We start from the raw sequence: 19,194 nt of genomic DNA on the forward strand, positions 1-19,194 counted from the left end.
GGAGAAACTGCAACCCTTGTGCACTGTTGTAGAAATGTAAAATGGTTCAGCTGCTATGGAAAACAATATGGTGGCTCCTCAAAAAACTAAAAATAGAATTGCCATATCATCCAGCAACTCTACTTTGGAGTACATATACAAAAAAACTGAAAGCAGGGTCTCAAGGAGATATTCGTAAACCTATGTTCACAGCAGCTTTATTCATAAAAATAGCCAAAAAGTGGAAGCAATGCAAGCATCCATCAACAAAGGAAAGGATAAATAAAACATTGTATATACATACAATGGAATGTTATTTGGACTTAAAAAGGAAATTCTGACACATGCTACAACGTCGGTGGACCTTGAAGGCATGTTAAGTGAAATAAGTCAGTCATAAAAAGAAATACTGTATGATTCCATTCACATGAGGTATCTAGAGTAATCAAATTCATAGAAACAGAAAGAATGGTGGTTGCCAGGGGCTGAGGTAAGGGGAAAAGGGGGAGTTGCTGTTTAACAGGTATAGAGTTTCAGTTTTGCAAGATAAAAAAGTTCTGGAGATTGGTTGCACAATAATGTAAATATATTTAACACTACTGAACTATATACCTAAAAATGGTTGAGACAGTAAATTTTATGTGTATTTTACTACAATTAAAAATAAAAAGCCATTTATAATAGCATGTCCCCCACCAATTTAAATACATAGGTATGAAGCTCACAAAACTCATATAGGATCTATTTGCTCCCAGCAGGATTTTTGTGTAGATGCAGACTTCTTGATTCCAAAACACATATGGAATGGCAAAGTAACTAGAATAGTCACAAGAATTTTGAAAAAGAATAAAGTTAGAGGAGTAACACTACCCAATTTCAAGACTTACTATATAAAGCCACAGTAGGCAAGAAAGTGTAGTATTGGAAAAAGGATAGACATATAAATCAATAGAATGGAACAGAACCTGGAAAGAGACCCACACAAATATGACCAAATGGTTTGTGACCAAGATGCAAAAGCAATTTAATGGAGAAAGGATAGGCCTTTCAACATATTGTGTAGGATTAACTGGACATCTCTATGCAAAAAAATAAGCCTCTGCCTAACCTCACACATTATACAAAAATTAACTTGAATGCTCCATAGGTCTAAATGTAAAACATAAGACTAGCAGACTTCACAACAGGAGAAAACCTTCATAATCTGGATTTAGGCAAACGGCTTTAGACAAGACACCGAAAGTACTACCCATAAAAGGAGGGTGGTAGAAGTTAATAAGTTGGACTTCATCAAAGTTTAAAATGTTCGTTCTGATACAATGATGAGAGAATGGAAGGACAATTACTGACTGTCTAGGAGAAAATATCTGCAAATCACATATTTGACTAAGGAGTTATATCCATAATTTATGAAGAACTCTCAAAACCCAAAGATAAGAAAACAACTCAATTAAGTAACAAAAGACTTAACCAGACAACTCAAAGAGGATATGCAGAAGTTAATCATGTACATGAAAAGATGCTCATCATCAGCCACTAGAGAAATGTAAATAAAACAGAAATGCGATACACTGCATATCTATTAGAGTAGCTAGAATTAAAAATATTAACAATACCAAATGCTGGTGAGGTGCTGACCAACTGGATCACTCGAAAATTACTGGTGGGAATGCAAAAAATGGTACAGCCACTTTGGAGATCAATTTGTCAGTTTCCTATAAAGTTAAACATATATTTGCCATCTAACACCAAAAAACCATTAGTTGTTGGGGGTGGGAAAGAGAATGCTACACAAGGGTATCATGAGCAGTCTTTTACGGCGTGACAGGACTACCCTATATCCTGACTGCGTTGGTGTTACACAAACACATACGTGTTAAAACTCAAAGAACTGTACACCAAAAAAGGATCGATTTTTAAAATAATTTAGTTCCATAATTTATTATTAACAAGTTAGTGGGCAGGAAGACATCAAGAACAAGATAGTCATAAAAAACCCAAGTGAGACTAACATCTTCTCCCACCCCACCCCCCCAAGTCTCTCTCACACAGCTGTTCTGTCTGAATCCTGAAGACGCCCTCTTCTAGGATGAACAGTCCAGGAGCCCCCAGTTTATCTGAATGGCATGCCACCTTCACTGGATTTCAATACTCATTTATTTTGAAGGATATTAAGAGAGATTTCCTGTCTAGTAATTTATCTGTACCTAACAGAAGAGTGTAAGCTTTCCCGACTAATCTTAAACAATTTCTTTTCTTTTTTAAAATCAGGCCTATGACTCCATTTTCTCCTTGGATTCAGTAACTTACCCATATTTTGGTTATCAAATGAGCCCCATATTCATCCTTAAAATATACTCAATCTGAGCTTCTAATAAAAATATTCAATTAAATCTTATAGAGAAGGAAAAGCATCTCAACGGTGAAAACATGAAATCCTCTGAAGAAGGTACAAAAATACAAGTTACCTAGAAGCCTACCACCACTCTTAGTGTTTTGACTTTTGCTCTTCTGGGCTTTTGCTTTTACATATATTCCTAAAAGGTTTATACAAGTAAAATGAATGCTCTTAATTTTTTCAACATTTTTAAATAATCAACTCATTGTCTCCTTAAATTGAAGTTTTCATAATTGTAATGTATTAGTCACTGTAAAAAAAAAAAAAAGTTAGATACACAAATGTCCCATAAATTGTAGGCTAATCTCAAACCTCATTTTGATATCCATTATTCTTTACATCATGGTGTTAACAGAACCAAATTCACATTTGATTCAGTTTCTGTTCTCTGCTTAACTAGCTTTACAAGAAGTAAACACTTAAACGTGGAACTAGGAGTTTTATTTGGTTTAAATATACTTCTGCGTTTTCAACAGAAATTAAAAAACAAAAAGTAGAGAAGAGTATAGGAGGGGGAGAAAGAAGGGACAAGCAGAGGAGGGGAAGAAGCTCTGCGCCCCTTCCCCTGTGCCTTGCCCTATGCATCTCTTCCATTTGGGCGTCTCTGAATTGTGTCCCTTATAATAAACTGGCAAGTAGAAGGAGAGAAAGAAGGAAGAGAGGGGAGGGAGGAGCGTTGGGAAGGGAGGGAGAGCCCGAAATACTGAGTAGGACACTAATGTGTGACTTTTAACCTTATTCCTTACTGCACTTTCATCCCACCACAGTTCATTTCTTTTTGCCTCCCTTTTCAACTCAGGCTACTTGGTAATCTACTTGGCTTATGAATGCTTCCTTCTAAATTACCTGGATGCCCTTCTAGAACAAAATATATAGTTACAAGTTGACTTGTAATCCTACCATTCATTCTCTGAAAAGTTTTGTGCCAAGTGATCCCAGGCACTGAGGATAAGATAGTCTCCTGCGGCATAGTAAGACATCTATGTTTGGTCTTTGTCTCTGGTTCCTGACACAGAGCTCCTAAATCCATTAGTGTTTCCTGAATGATAAGAGCATCTTTTGTTCTGATGAGGCAACTCTTGGTGGGCTCTAGATAGCTTTAGGACAGAGGGTGGTTGCCAGATAGACCAATGCACGATTGGAGGATTGGAACTTACATGCCCACTTTCCCTAGCTCTGGGAAGAAGAGAGGGGCTAGAGGTTGAGTTAATCACCATCGGTCAATGATTTAATCAATTGTGCCTATGTAATGAAGCCTCCATAAAAACCCAAAAGAACTGGGTTTGGAGAGCTTCTGGGTTGGTGAACACGTGGAGATACAGGGAGAATGGCGCACCTGGAGAAGGAACAAAAGCTCCATACCTCTTTCCCCATACCTTGCCCTATGTACCTCTTCCATCTGGCTGTTTCTGAGTTGTATCCTTTATAATAAATTGTGAGTAGCAAGTAAAGCACTTTCCTGACTACTGTGAGCCATCTTAGTGACTTTTGGGTGGGGGGGGGGCGGGGTGGATATTGTGGGACCCTCCAAATTTGCAGTCAGCCAAGCCGAAGTGTGGGTAGCCTGGGCATCCCATTATACCTGGCATCTAAATTGAGGCACCCTTGTGGGATGGAACCCTTAACCTGTGGCTCTTAACACTAAATCTGATAGTGTCAGAATAAAATTGAGTTGTAGGGCATCTGGTTGGTTTTGGAGAGTTGGAGAAGTTGTTTTGGAAAAGATACCATGTATTTGGTGTCAGAAGTATTTTAAGTAAAAATGACACAGATTCCCTCTCTTGACATTCTCAATCAAGCCCACAAACTCTTACTTCACAGGTAGGGTACCATTTGGCACAGAAAACAGCAAGGGTAAAAGGTAAATGTCTTGAGGGCTCCTGCCAGTTTAGAACATAAAGATCTATCGATCCCACACAGAAAAAAGATTAAAGTTTTTAAATAGGCTTTTTAAAAGTGAATTTGTTTGTTTGGCCATTTAGCCATGGAACATTAAAGTTTGGATAACTACTACCTAATTTCCCAACCCCAAGTAGTGAACTTTTCCTCTCAATCTTTATTCATGGGATCACACTTATTCCTATCACCAATGTGACTTTGAAACAGCATACGAATCATGTAAAAAGCTCTGCCTGAAACACAAATGAGAAAGATTTTTCTACCAATTATTTCTTCTTGGGATTTGCCATGACTGCAAGTGAATACTACTGAAACCAAAGACCTCTCTTTTTATGACCTTCCTATTTATATCCATAAATAATCTGTTTGTGGTTGTTGGTAGTTTAATATAACGCAAACAGAAAAGACCAACTGTTTTCATTTGAAGAGTTACAGAACTCATTTGCAGATTATGAAACTGAAAGAGCAATTTCACAACTTGGCCCTAACACAGAATCCTAAACTTAGTGCTCAGGCACCTCTAAAGATGGTTTTAAAGCTTGAGAACACAAAACAGGAGCCCTCTGTGGTCACCCCTCACAGAGAGGTTGTGCCTACATGCTCTTTTCTCCATTTACACATGGAAAGTTGCTTGAAACAGCTGACTTACAACTGAATCCTCCAGAGGGTGGTAGCTATGGGTACAGGAAAGTACACCAAAGGAAGCATGGGGGATAGGGGAAGTTAAGGACATCTGGTGGCCAGAGGGCAAAAGGGAGGGGAATCAAGGATGGCCTCAAGGCCAAGCCCAGGTGACTTCAGGAATATTAAAATTCAGAGAAAGCAAAGCAATGATTCAAGAAGGAAAGAAATTCGGTTTTAGACCCCTTAATTTCAATGGATACTCAAATGCATGTTTGCTTCCAAGTAGGAAGCAAAAAAACCAGTAGAAACAAATGACATTTCCAAAAGAAAAAAAACAAAGAGTAAATAACTGAGAAATGTTCACATTTAGGAATGGAGAAGCTCATGTCAGAGAATAACACAGAAGAGCGGCCATGACCAATGCCTGCAGGGAGAGGAAGTGAGGGCATAAACTTCACAAAGAAAATGACCAACCAAGGAAAGACCAATGGATTTGGTCCCAAGAGGGGCAGGATCACACTGTGATCTCTAAGTACCATTTCCCAAGGAACCAGGCTCCTTGGAGGAAGGGCTGATTTCAGTCTTTGGAGCAGGAAACGTACAAGATAAACCTGGGACTTCCTGAACCAAAAATCAAGGAAGCTATCAACTACTGAGGTGGCATCAAAAGGACACTGGCACTATCTTGAAAAAGTTTCCTCTTGGGATAGGATAATTTAAGTATCAATAAGAACGATTCCAGTAATTTTGGAACCCAAATATGTTTATAAACTCATGAGCTCATAATTACACACACAAAAACTCATTGGTAAAAAAAAAAGGGAAGAAAGAAAAGACTCATTGGTCATCCTTGTAGGATGCCAAGGCAGTAGAATCAAGCATTTTTCCTGTCTCTTATACAAACTGTACCTGAGGGTAATAAAATAGCTAATGAGGACACATTCCTCCTTACAAATGCATCCCAACTAATAAAGAAAGAAATTGCAGAATTAGAACACTACCATCCTGCGACCACACAAGAATGAATCTAAGCAATGATTAACGGCATTTCACATCACAGAGGCAGATATCACGTACCTCCTAACGGAAGAATACATAACCACTTATTACTTTGTCTTGTCCAAAGAAACCAAAAGAACACTTGAGTCTAATTCAAGTTCCACAAGGGTCAGAAGAACGTGTTAAGTGACCACACATGAATGTAGTCCAGCAAAATAAGAATGTGGAACATTCTACAGAACAAATAAACCAACTTCAACACATATACCACCCAGAAAAAAAAGAAGGGGAACCTATTGATTCAACGTCTTCAAAAAGATCTATTTGGATCTGGACTCACTTTTTAAAAATTGAAATCATCAAGGAAATATGAATGATTAGATTTGATATTTGAGAGTTGATATTAATATGTGAATTTTTTTAAATTATTGGGGTTGAATTGTGTCCCCCCCAAATTCATATGATGAAGACTTAATGCCCAGTGTACCTCAGATTGTGACTGAATTTGGAGACAGAGGTAAGCAAGTTAAAATGAGATCACTAGGATGGGCCCTACTCCAGTATAACCGGTCTCCGTATAAAAAGGAAAAATTTGGACAGACACGCACACAACAAGAACATCACATGAAGATTGGAGTTACGCTGCCACAAACCAAGGAGCTACCAGGAGAGAGAAGCCTGGAACAGATCCTTCCCTCACAGCCCTCGGCAGGAACCAAATGTGCTGACCCCTTGATGTCAGACTTCCTGCCTCCAGAGCCGGGAGGCCAAGTTTCTGCTGTGTGAGCCACCCAGTCTGCCGTGTTTTGTTACAGCAGTCCTAGCAAACTAATACAGAGATGTTATCTTTTAGTGGTACATATTGAAGTATTTCCTACATGAAAGTGATATGATGTCTAGGATTTTCTTCAAAACAATCTGGAAAAGGGTAAAGAGAATAGTTATAAACAGGATTAGCTGACCATACAGTGATAGTGGTTGAAACTGAGTGTCATTATATTAGCCTCTTTTTTATGTGTGATATTTTCATAATAAAAGATTTAAATAAAGGGCATGGAGACCTTTGAGATGACCGTCTCAGAAGAACCATGGAAACACAGGACAACAGCCCAGGCATCAAGTACAAGGGCATGGTAAGCACATGGAGGTAGCAGCCTAGCAGAAATACTTGCTCCATATACTGCTCATCTCCGAGTCATAGGGAAAGTCTGGTATCCACCTGCACATCTTTCACCAGATCACTTCTCATGAGGCAAAGTATGACCCATCCCAGGGCAACGATGCATGAAGAACTGTACTGTCCACAGTTCCCTAAGCAGAAGAGTTTACCAACAACTTCCCCAAATAATCTGTCCAACCCCATTCATCACTCATAACCACATATTTCCTCAAGACCCGGGGAGGATTCGGTTTCTATTGGGTTCACTTTCAAACTTTCAGGGGCATGTTGAAAGTAAATAATTGATGATAATTATAGGAAATAGAAACTTACCTTTTGGGGGAAGTTTTCTGTTTGAGTAACCTGATTAAGAATAGAAACTCTACCACTTTCCAGCTGTGTGACCCTGGGCCAGTTACTTCACCTCTCTGAACCTCAGTTGCCTCACCTGTAAAGTGGGGACATGGGACTGTTGTAAAGATTAAAATTCGTTAATTCGGGGCCGGCCCCATGGCCCAGTGGTTAAGTTCCTGCGCGCTCTGCTTCGGTGGCCCAGGGTTTCACTGGTTTGGATCCTGGGCGCGGACATGGCACCACTCATCAGGCCACGCTGAGGCAGAGTCCCACATAGCACAACTAGAAAGAGCCACAACTAAAAACAAAAATACAACTATGTACTGGGAGGATTTGGGGAGAAAAAGTAGAAAATAAAAAGAAGACTAGCAACAGTTGCTAGCTCAGGCACCAATCTTTAAAAAATAAAATAAAATGCGTTAATTCAGCACCCAGCACATAAGCACTCAGTAAGTGTCAGCTATATATTGGTCGGCGCTCAGAGTCAGGCCACAGGGAAGAAAGATCTCCTATCTGTGTTCTCTCAAACTGCCTATTACGTTTCCTCAAAAGTATTTGGTGGAGATCAGCTACATCTAACAACTGTTCACACTCAGATTCACTGAAGTCACCGTGATTTCCAAACAGTCCCATGAAACCTCCTCTTTTAGGTTCTTGGATCCAATCCCAATGTGTGGAGGGAGGTGGTTTCCCACACCACCAGGAAGCAGTTCTCTGACACTAGCTGAGTGTCCTACAATACAACTCAACTCTGACACTGTCTACTCAGAGCGGACATTTGATTCCACAGGTTAGGAGTTCAGTCCTACAAGACTGCCCTTGCACCCCAGATGTCAGTCGCAAGCCCAAGCCCAGGTTGTCATCTGTGCTTCTGACCAAATGGCTATAGGTAGGAGGTTCCCATGACCTCCCTTGGGTTTGATTAATTTGCTAGAGTGGCTCACAGAACTTCCCAGAAACCTTTTACTTACTAGATCACCGGTCTATTATAAAAGGATATAATTTGAGAACAGCCAGATGGAAGAGATGCATGGGGAAATGATGCAGAGCTTCCATGCCTCTCCAGATGCACCACTCTCCCTGCATCTCCACCTGCTCACCCACTCAGCTCTCTGAAGTCCATCCTCCTGGGGTTTTATGGAGGCTTCATTACATAGGCATGACTGATTAAATCACTGGCCACTGGCAAGTGATTCAAGCTCCAGTCCCTCTGCCCTCCCCAGAGGTGGGGAGGTGAGGTGGGACTGAAAGTTCCAATCCTCTAACCATGTGGTTGGTTCTCCTGCATGCCTGCCCCCATCCTTAAGTGCTTTCCCAAAAGTCATCTCATTACCATAACAAAAGACACCTTTACCACTCTTATGGCTTAGGAAATTTCAAGGGTTTTAGGAGCTCTGTACCAGAAGTGGAGGAAGACCAAATATGTACTTCTTATTATAAATCACAATATCACACCTCCCCAAGGGATTACCCAGGGGCCAGAGGGTTCAAAGAGGGAACCAGCAGGCAAGGCTCTGTGCCACCTTTGAACAAGTCTACCTTTATCTATATTCACACACCAGGATTCTGCCGTACCATCATCTCCTTTGAAGAAACGAGAAAAGGTTGAAAATCCTCAACCCAGAACACTATCTGCTTACTACTTTACAACTCCAAGATGTCTGCTGCAAAAGACAACCTTTACATGGTCATTTCTAATGTTTAACATCAATGCCTCCCATGACTTCTTGCTCAGTTCATCGTTAATGTCAACCCCACTGTTTTGTTTTTTTCTGTTTAAGTTAAAGTACCTCATATTGTTAGCTTTACATTGTTGATTACACTTAAAACGCTTTGGCCTCTTCCAACTTCTGCTCAGCATTAATTCACATATCCATCATGGACCAAACGGCATCTGATCAGAGCACCAAACAGGAAGCAGCACTTGAACAGATGAAAATGAATGACGGCTCCTGCCCTGAAGGACATCAACATCCACTGGGCACTTCACCTAACAGACTTCATGGCTCTTGCCTAAGTCTCTTCACTTGGAAGTCATCCTACTTGCCCTCAATCTCCAAGACAGTCTTCTAATTCTCAGCACACATTCATCCAAGGCTTACTACTGTAAACCACAGGCCCATTTAGAGCCAGTTCAACAGACCCCACCTTTTTTTTTTTTTTTTTTAAAGATTGGCACCTGAGCTAACAAGTGTTGCCAATCTTCTTCTTATTTTCTTCTTCTCCCCCAAGCCCCCCAGTACATAGTTGTATATTCTAGTTGTGAGTGTCTCTGGTTGTGCTGTGTGGGATGCCACCTCAGCATGGCCTGATGAGCGGTGCCACATCCATGCCCAGGATCCAAACTGGGGAAACCCTGGGCTGCCAAAGCGGAGCACGTGAACTTAACCCCTCAGCCCCAGGGCCAGCCCCAGACCCCATCTCTTACCAACAAAATGAGTAAGGATTGTCTTTCAGAAAATCTGCAGAGTCACCCAGCCAGAGCATGTACAGAACCAAAGATCTTTCTTCCCACGGAACCCAAGGACCAGGATACGACTGGAAGATGAACGTTGGCCTCTTGTCAGAAGCGAGGGATCCTCCATTCAGGAAGATCTGGTGTGAAAATTCCTTCCCCACCTCATCCAAAATGTTAAGAATCCTACCATAAAAGTTTAGAATCTCATCGTAAATGTTTAGAACCCTGTCATAAATGTTTAAACCTTATCATAAATGCTTGAAACCCATCAATCAAAACCTGCCCCTCCAGCATTTCCACGTGCCAGCCTGTTCTCCCTAACCTCTTAAATTCTCCCCCAATCCTGAATCGGGAAGACACATCTGAGGGCCCATACCCCCCGCGCCTCCCTGCAGATCAAGCTTGCAGAATAAAACTGATCTCTTTTCCCAAAAGCTGATGCCATAATTAATGGGCAGTTTATGTGCATTGTGCAAGAGAACCCAAATTTTGTGCGGTAACACTATGAGGGCTCTCTGAGCTATTTTATATTAGCTATGCTACTGTTTGTGCTCCCCCCCCCCCCCACACACACTACATAACATGGGATCACTACTTTCTTGCTTCCTTCTTTCTTTCTAAATCAAGACTCCTTTGGTTTCTCTTCTTCTGCCAGAGCCTAGCATAATGATATTGCTATTTCTACTTCCTAATAGTGTAGCCAGGGAGGTCTATCTGTAATCAGTCTCTCTTGCTATATTCAGGGTCCCAATGGAAAGAAAATAACAGACTTCATTAAGAGGTTACCAGCTTTAAGAAGCTGTTATTAATCTTATGGAAATTTCTGACCTCTACAACTCACCCTCATTAAGCATTCTTCGAAGTGTAATATGAATGATATAATTTCTCCCTTAGTGGTACTTGCCTCATCTCACAAGAAAATGTCCCCTTTCTGAGATTTCTACCTTATTAATTAGAGCGTGTCTTTCATTATGGTCTGAAACATGGGCATCTTTCTAAAGCTTTATCCCATCTACAAGAGGGTGGATGTGACTGACTTGAGAGTAGTTTACAGGGAAGTTTTGCCTCTCCCCCACTACATCTTACTATTAATGTGACACTCCCCATTCCCAAGTTATAGCGAATGACTAAACGTCTTTTAATCCCGAAGGAAGCCAGAGCCTTTCTAACATTCCCTAATACCTTAGAAGGTAACTTTCTCCAAACTGGTTACTAGGAGCTGGGTTCAAAACTAGCAAGCCAAACACTCGAGGCACTTAAGAAAGTGTTCTGTTAGGGCAATCTCATGCCCTACAGAAAAAAGCCTTTTAAGATTTCCTACAAGACCCACTTACCTCCAAAAATTGCTTCAGGCTCATATAAAAGCACCAAAAAGACCCTTAGACAAGAATCAGTAACTCTGCCCTGAGGGAAAAAAAACCAGTATTTTGTATTGCTGTTTCCAACTTGTAGCTTTGGTCTTTCATTTTCAGTATACTGGCTACTTGCTTTCCACATCAAGAACCAGAGACCAACTAACCCATCAGTATGTCAGAAGCCTGGATGCAATCTGAGGGTGCTTCATTTATGGAGACGCCCCTTTTCTCCCCTATGTTTAGGCCAGGAGACAGCTTCTGCTTCCTTTACTCAATCACACCAGACAACGCACATGACAGAAATAGACCTTGCACTGCGGAAACCTCTCCAGAGTTTCTTCCCAAGATATCCATCTTCCCAGCTAAGTCAAGTCCAGGAAAAATCTGACACCCAGGCCTTGAGGTAAAGCCAACATACATTCTGGATTTCCTAGCAAGATTGTAATTTTAAAGTATGCATCCCTCATAAGTATTTGTCAGATCATATATTCAACTCTTTGCCTCAGAAAATATAGTTGCTCCAATCATGGGCAACATCGGGGCCCCGTCAGGTAGAACCTCGTGATGCAGACCACTGTCTGCTTCCCCAGACGGCAAACGCTGTGGATAGGTTCCACTTTCAATACCTAACCTCAAAATGAGAACCTAACTCGCCCTTTCCTCTAGACACTTATTTACATAATTAATGGGTCTTACATTTCCCTTCAGGGAAGGTATCCCTTTTAACATTTTATGAGTACTTATTAGAAATTTTAATTGGAGAGTAGTAGTAAGACAGTAAGATTAGGAAAAACTCTCTTTGAGAAGTCCCTTCCTAAGGCCTTGGCAATTTATTTTTTAAATGCAGAAAGACAGTCCTTAAATTTAGGAAATGGAGCTCATTTAAGACATTGAGTAGGGCGACAGAAAAAGTATTCTCAAAGGTGCTTAAAGTCAAATGTTCTTCTGGGGCTCTATCACTCCCTCACTTCTATGTTGTTCTCCCAAGAAGGTGCTCCCTCAAATCCTTATCACTCATGTGTACCTCCCTTGGGGCATCTGAGGATTCAGGTCTGTCGGCCATCAGGACAGTTCATAGGGGAGCCCATCCAGTTCTGGGCACAGCAAAAATCTACTCTTCAAGTACCTCAGGAAAGAGGGTGGGAGGTGGAGAAGAAACAGATCCCTCAAAAAGTTCGCTCCCCCGTATCTTTATCTGCCAAAACACTTAAGTAGTGAAATATTTAGCCAGTCCAGTGTCCATGAGTGCTTTATCACCATCCAAAACTAAATGGCTAGGAATCATTTAACCCCTGCTTGACACACAAAGCATGCAAGATGAGCTACCCTGCGAACTGGAAAGGAATCCTGTATCATTTGGCAGTACAGGCAGTATAAACATAATATAAATAAGAAATATAAATATTAGAAAAAGATATCACAGTGGTACCAAGATAATTCATCCAGTTACAGATCTCATAAAAAGCCTCATAGCATTGTTGCCATGGTTCCAGATTCTGTGACCTCACAGAAAATGGCTTACAAAAGGACTGGCCAAACAGGGGTGGATTTTCACTTTTGGGTTAGAACTCTGGCTGGATATTAAGCTCTCAGTTCCAAATCCACCTTTCAACTCTGTGATCCTGGGGCTGGGACTCTCCACTCTATGGCTCCTTTGCCAGCTGCTCCCTGTTACTTTCTGCCAATAGAAGGCACTACAAGGAGACTAGAAGGCAGGAGTGGAAGAAATGGGACATGCCCTTTCCAGTTTATCAGCCGTTCCTATCAGACCCATCCTATCAGCAGTGGGTTTCAGCCTCTAGCTGCTCTGGCCATTCCCAGAACCAGCTTCATCACCTCCCTTCTCCCCCGAGCCCAGGCGCCAGCCACAGCCAGGGAGCATTGCTTGCTGAGTCTCAGCTACTCAGGGCTCTTCCTCCAAGTTTCTAGGATCTGACCACCTCAGCCTCTTCCCTTTGAGCCCTTTCCTCCCCGCTCAGCCCTCAAAGTGTAGCTGCTCCCTGCACTCCCACCTATGGATTCCATTATTGCTCTTTCAGCCTTCTAGCAAACGTGCAATTCTTCACATTAAATCCCCCTGATGAAATACCTAGTGTTTTATGAGCTCCAGGCTGCATCTGACCACGACAAGCACAAGAACTCAAGGTCGCCAGGAGGTGAATTTGTTGTTCATATCATAGCTAAAACGTAGCATGTACTTATATGTACCAAGCACTTTGTTAAGGGCTTTAGAACACGTAATCCTATTAATGCTCACAGCAAGCCAATGAGGTGGCTACCATCATCATCCCCATGTTAGAAGTGAGGAAAATGAGGCTCAGAATTTTAAAAACCTATTCAGAGATCACACAACAAGATAGTGGAGCTGCGAATACAATTCCAAGTCTGACCCCAAAGGCCACCTGCAAAGAACTCTAAAGCTTTTATAGCTACTTCATGCTGCTTCAAATGATATTTACACAGTTCACAAATAACTCATTGTAGGTATATGCTTGCTTTTTTGTTATCCTCATAAGTCTTATTCCCCAACAGTCTCCTTCCCTTTTAACAAGCCATCGCTTGATTAGTAAAACAGTATCGCTTGTCCTGTGGAATGTCCCATCTTCCAGATTTGGCTGGTTGTTTCTTCATGACATCATTTAATTTGTGCCTCTATCTTGTGTATTTCTCATAAACTCAAAATTAGATTGACGTTGAATCTAGTTAAACTTCTATTTTTTAGACAAGACTATTTCATCTATGTTGCTATGTATTTCCTACTGCATGTCTTGGTCATCCCACTTTCAGTGACTCTGAGATTAATCAGTGGACTCAAAGTCTAATCCCTCTATTATATAAAGGGAGTCCAGACCTATAAGTGCAAAATTATCACTGTCTACGATAAGGCTTTGGCACACGACAGCCAGCATACTTGGTGTGTACAAATAGAACATTATAAAAAGCGACTCCTCAAAAAAGGAAATAAAGCAGGTGTTCATTCAAGTCTCCAGGGAAAGGAAACATCCCAATAGCTCATCCCACTCCTGACAAGCCCTCAATAAATTTGTTTTTGTTGATCAATATTTCAAACAATCATTAAACATTTCTCAAAGGGAGAAAGGTCAAGCGTTTCAAAGTCTAGTTCCAAGCTTCTAACAATTCAGTATGTGTTCTTGCTTAATTCTTTGAATTCTGTGTGCCCATATTTGTCCACCTGAAAATAGAGATAAGGTCACCAACTCCACCTTACCTCAAAGGACTATGAGGAGGATAAAATGAAATATAAAAGAAAAAGATATGGCAAATAAAGATTTAATCTCACGCATTCGATAAAATTTTTACCCAGAATGAGGAAGAATGCAATAAACGAAAAGCTTGAGAAGCCACTGCAATCTAAATTTGAAGAGATACTATGAATGAATTAAAAGGAAACTACCACTTGCCTGTAGCCAATCTGCTAGTACTCTAACAATTCACTTACTTAAAACTGGCTGCTACCACGTGACAATTTCACTGAAAGCTAAATTACACTAGATGTAGTTCCCAAACAGAAAATCATATTTGACACGGCCCATGTTAAAATAAGGGGATCAAATCAGTAGGATTGATACAACACTTGATTCTGGGACCCATCTTCCAAGCTACTAGATTCCCTAAACAAGTGCCCATCTAAAACAGAAAAACGCATTGAATTTAATCTTATAAGTCACTGTTTCCATCTACAAAAATGTGCTTTTTTATACACTATACAACTCGAAAAATATTCAGCATATAACGAAGAACCAACTCCTCCTGCAAATATTAAACTCAATAATATTGCGTAAATGCTTTGAAGAATCAGACCTCAGATCAGCTTCCCTCAACTCACACCAAAGAAACCTTTTAACCACACTTTGCATTTTGATGAAGGCTCTGGTTTAGTGACTCATCAAATGTCATTTTAGAAGGACTAATGTGAAGCACACAAAGCTAGTCACTCTTGATTTTTATATTATAAATACATAAAAGTTGAGCAGTTTTGCCTAAACCACCTTCTCCAAGGTAGGTTATAAGAACTTTCAGGTTCCATCATCTGGAAGAGTCAACATGCCTTTTTTCTTTTCTCTCTTCAACTACTGGCACCTCAAATTCTCACTATGACGTCGCTATCATGCTTTGGAAATTGCTCACACAGGCTATTCAATTGTGCTCAACAGTTTGTGTTTACACACAATCTTTACAGTGCCACCATCTAAGCAAAAGAAAGCAGAGTAACATTTTAAAGTAAAGCATAAATAAAAGGTATTTGTCTTTTAAAAAAATTGCCAAGGAAGGAACTTTATATTCAAATACAGTTGGCAAACTCATCGGAAAGATCTCAAACAAGATTCTGTTGGGATGGGACTGAATAAGGAAGATTATCCAGTCACCCAAGAACCTATTTTTTTTCTTTTATTTTAAGTATTTCAAAGAGGAGATCTCTAAAAGATATAGTGTGCCCTTACAAAGAAAAGCCCACAGCAGGACACAGACAGTAAGAGAGAAAGATTTTTGTGTTCCAGCACATCCAAGAGTTAGGGGAAGGAAAAAAAAAAAAAAAAACACCTCTGGAAAAACCAACAACAATAGGCTTAGATACTGAAATCTTAATTTTAAACATAGAAATTCTTACCTCCCACTGTAAGTGAGGCGGGATATTTCGGATCTGAAGTTTCCGAATCCTGCAGAAGAATTAAAATGTTTTTTAAAAGAAAAAAAAACACATAAAAGCAAAGGCATTAATAGCCAACATGGATATTTAGAAACTACTTAACATTAATTTTAGACTAACTACAAACCTACATATAATTTTAAAAAATGCAGCCCAAGAAGGAAAAAGGAGACAAAGTTAATCACAAGATGCATAATGAGACCATTTGCAGATCTAGCATCACTGGATTGTTATGACTCTTTTTTTTTCTTTTCCTTTCTTTTTTTTTTTTTTTGGTGAGGAAGATTGGCCTGAGCTAACACCTGTCACCAATCTTCCTCTATTTTGTATATGGGACGCTGCCACAGCATGGCATGATGAGCAGCGTATAGGTCTGTGCCCCAGAACCAAATCCATGAACCCTGGGCCACCAAAGCGGAGCATGCAAACTTAACCACCACGCCACCAGGCTGGCCCTTATGACTTATTTTAAAAGCTATTAAAATTGTCAGATATAATGTTTGAAAACTATTTCATTTGGTGACTATATTCTAAGTTCAAACCCTTTAACCTCAACTTAAGCATCCCAGGACACAAACAAAGCCTAGTCCACATGTTGTTAATCTGAGATCGCAGCCAAACGGTCCATGATTATAATTGAGGGAACTTGGATGGGGGGAGGGAATCAATATTCATTTTCACTATCCCCTAAATGAAACTTAGCACCTCCTTCAATTATGAATGTTGGCATTAAATCACAGTAGAATTACATGACTTGTCATTTTGACATCACTATAAATCAAATATTTTTATATCACATTACGTTGTTGTAGATCTTTAAATATCATCTACACTCATTACTGTAAAATTTAGATGTGTTGCTAGAATTTGTTACTTATTATGTTAAGAAGCACATATTACTATGAGTTTTAACATTTTGCTAACTGTATTTCAAAGTGATTGGTTTCCTTTATAATCCTATGTATTTTATTTTATGCATTTAAAAACATCCTAAGAGGTCCATGTTTCAGGCTGTCAAAGGAGTCCATGGTACAGAAAACATTAAAAATTCTTCACCTCACATCAAATGTTCCACATATACACACATATTATATACAATATATATTTCATATAATAATAATAGTATTTATTATAATATATATCCTCTCTTCTTCTACACTTTCCTCAACACTGTCAGAGGGAAGGAGGAGAGAAACAGGAGGAAGGAGGGGGCCAGCCCTATGGCATAGAGGTTAAGTTCAGCATGCTCCACTTCAGCAGCCTAGGTTCATTTCTCAGGTGCAGACTTACACCACTTATCAGCAGCCATGCTGTGGCAGCAACCCATGTACAAAATAGAGGAAGATTGGCACAGGTGTCAGCTCAGGGCAAATCTTCCTCAGCAAAAAAAAAAAAGAAAAAGAAAGGAAGGAAAGGGAGAAAAGAGGAAGAAGGGAAGGGATATTCATTATGTGAGACTGTACTATGGATTCCACCCATCAGTCACCCCCTTAGAAGGGAAAGTAATTTATAGTCAGCTAGCTATTTAAAAAAAAAAAAAAAAGACTAGTAATTGGGCTTGACATCTCAAGTGAAATGATTATTTAACTTCTAGAATTAGAACTATAGTTAATTTCCCTTTCCAAGTGAAATAATCCACTTATTTTGAAATACTACAGCAAAACACCAGCTTAGACCAGATTCATAACCTAGCCCTTTGTCTCTTCCATTCCCGCCAAAACATGAGAACAAATAAATGCCACACGTCATGTTGCCCCTTTAGGGAACTCTAAAGAACAAGTAGATTAACCAAACTCAGATACATCCTGTTCGTAATCATAAAATGGAGGAGGAAGGAAGAATTTTTACATTATTTTTATGAGACAGTAAACCAAAGCACAATCACCAGGAGCGATATACAAAAGAGATGGTGAGAGAGAATGTCAATTTAAGAAAAAAAATTTTCAACCACCACCTAGTCTCAGAATTCACACATGCAATGTTAGTCTGGGATTTGTTTCAAAATATGTAACTCATGTGCTGGTTGTTGTTAAAGCTGCAAGACAGGTACTATTCTCTCTGCTTTTGTATAAGTTTTATATTTTCTATAAAAGCCTTTAAAAGTACATTCTAATGAAAAGATTTCTAATGCATAGCTTTCAAAACTGCTATATATTGCTTTCGTTAGCAGAAAAGTTACTTACATTGTGTAAATATTTACCCTGCGTAACCAAGGAAAAATTACTTACTACACATATGCAAGTACTAGTAACCTGTTTTAATCAAGCATCTGACACAGTAAGAATTAGCAGCATAGTGTTAAAGTATTTGTCCCTGTTGAATTCATTTTTCTGGGTGTATACCTATTACCAGAAACTTTTCCCAAAAGCACACATACAAGAGTATGTACAGAGTTCAGGTCAACTCACAGGTGATTATTCACATTACAAAAACAAATATCCACTTCACAGGGCTCCCAAGAAATTTTTTAAATAGGATACCATCTTTTATACATTAAAAGGACGCCATTAGCCCTGTTTTCCCAACTCATTCTTCAAAATGTACATCCAACAGCCATTCACTTAGTTGAAGTTACTCCAAAAAAATTATTTCCCTTAAAAGCTGTCTAGTTTTCATTACCTGATTCTCTCAAGTTTCATTTTAAACAAACATCAGGATTATTCTCATACCGTTAATGTTTTGACGTCTAGATTGTTCTTCCCCTCTTACCCAGTAACTCATCTCAACTCTGCAGTTTCTCCTCTGACCATGGAGCCCACGCTCCACTCTTAACAGGACGAGAGCCAAAAGGCTCAACATCAAAAGAGACCAAGCAAAGGCGTGAATTCTAATCATCTGGCACAGAAATACAAACTTCTGACCTGGAAAGTACTTGAGAAAATCTACCCCTCTCAGCTGCACTTCTCAAGTCGGCTGTACACAATGAAAACACTATCACCTGACTCTCCAGGCTCCCGGCTCCCCGCTGAGCTTTCAGAAATGGCTTACATTTAGGTTTGATTCCACACACTTAAAGAGACAAGAAAAGAGATATTGATATTTGTTTCTACCATATGATTACCAAATCACTCAAGTTCAATTTAACTATCAGCAAAATCAGTTGGTGTTTCACCTCCTCCTAAACCACATCTGAATTGTAACAGGATCACACGGCACAACGGCAGGGACCAGTTAGGCCGCCTCATTCACCACTGCATTCAGAGCCTGAATAGTGCTCGGCACCTGACAAGCACTCGACTGATAAATAAATTAAAATTTGTTGTAATATATAGAAGAGGAAGAAAAACACAAGACTCACAG

General features: G+C 39.9%; 1 protein-coding gene across 2 annotated transcripts in view; it reads right to left on the minus strand.

Annotated features, from left to right (window-relative positions):
- The window catches only part of IGF2BP3 (insulin like growth factor 2 mRNA binding protein 3), a 138,576-nt gene that overhangs the window by 82,001 nt on the left and 37,381 nt on the right, over positions 1-19,194 (minus strand). For both annotated transcript variants that reach the window (XM_023639361.2, XM_070264700.1), the window contains exon 3: positions 15,856-15,904. In XM_023639361.2, the coding sequence (XP_023495129.1) occupies positions 15,856-15,904 (49 nt within the window). The remainder of the gene's footprint in view (positions 1-15,855; positions 15,905-19,194) is intronic.

This window comes from Equus caballus, chromosome 4 (genome assembly GCF_041296265.1).
Source record: "Equus caballus isolate H_3958 breed thoroughbred chromosome 4, TB-T2T, whole genome shotgun sequence".
Taxonomy (NCBI): domain Eukaryota; kingdom Metazoa; phylum Chordata; class Mammalia; order Perissodactyla; family Equidae; genus Equus; species Equus caballus.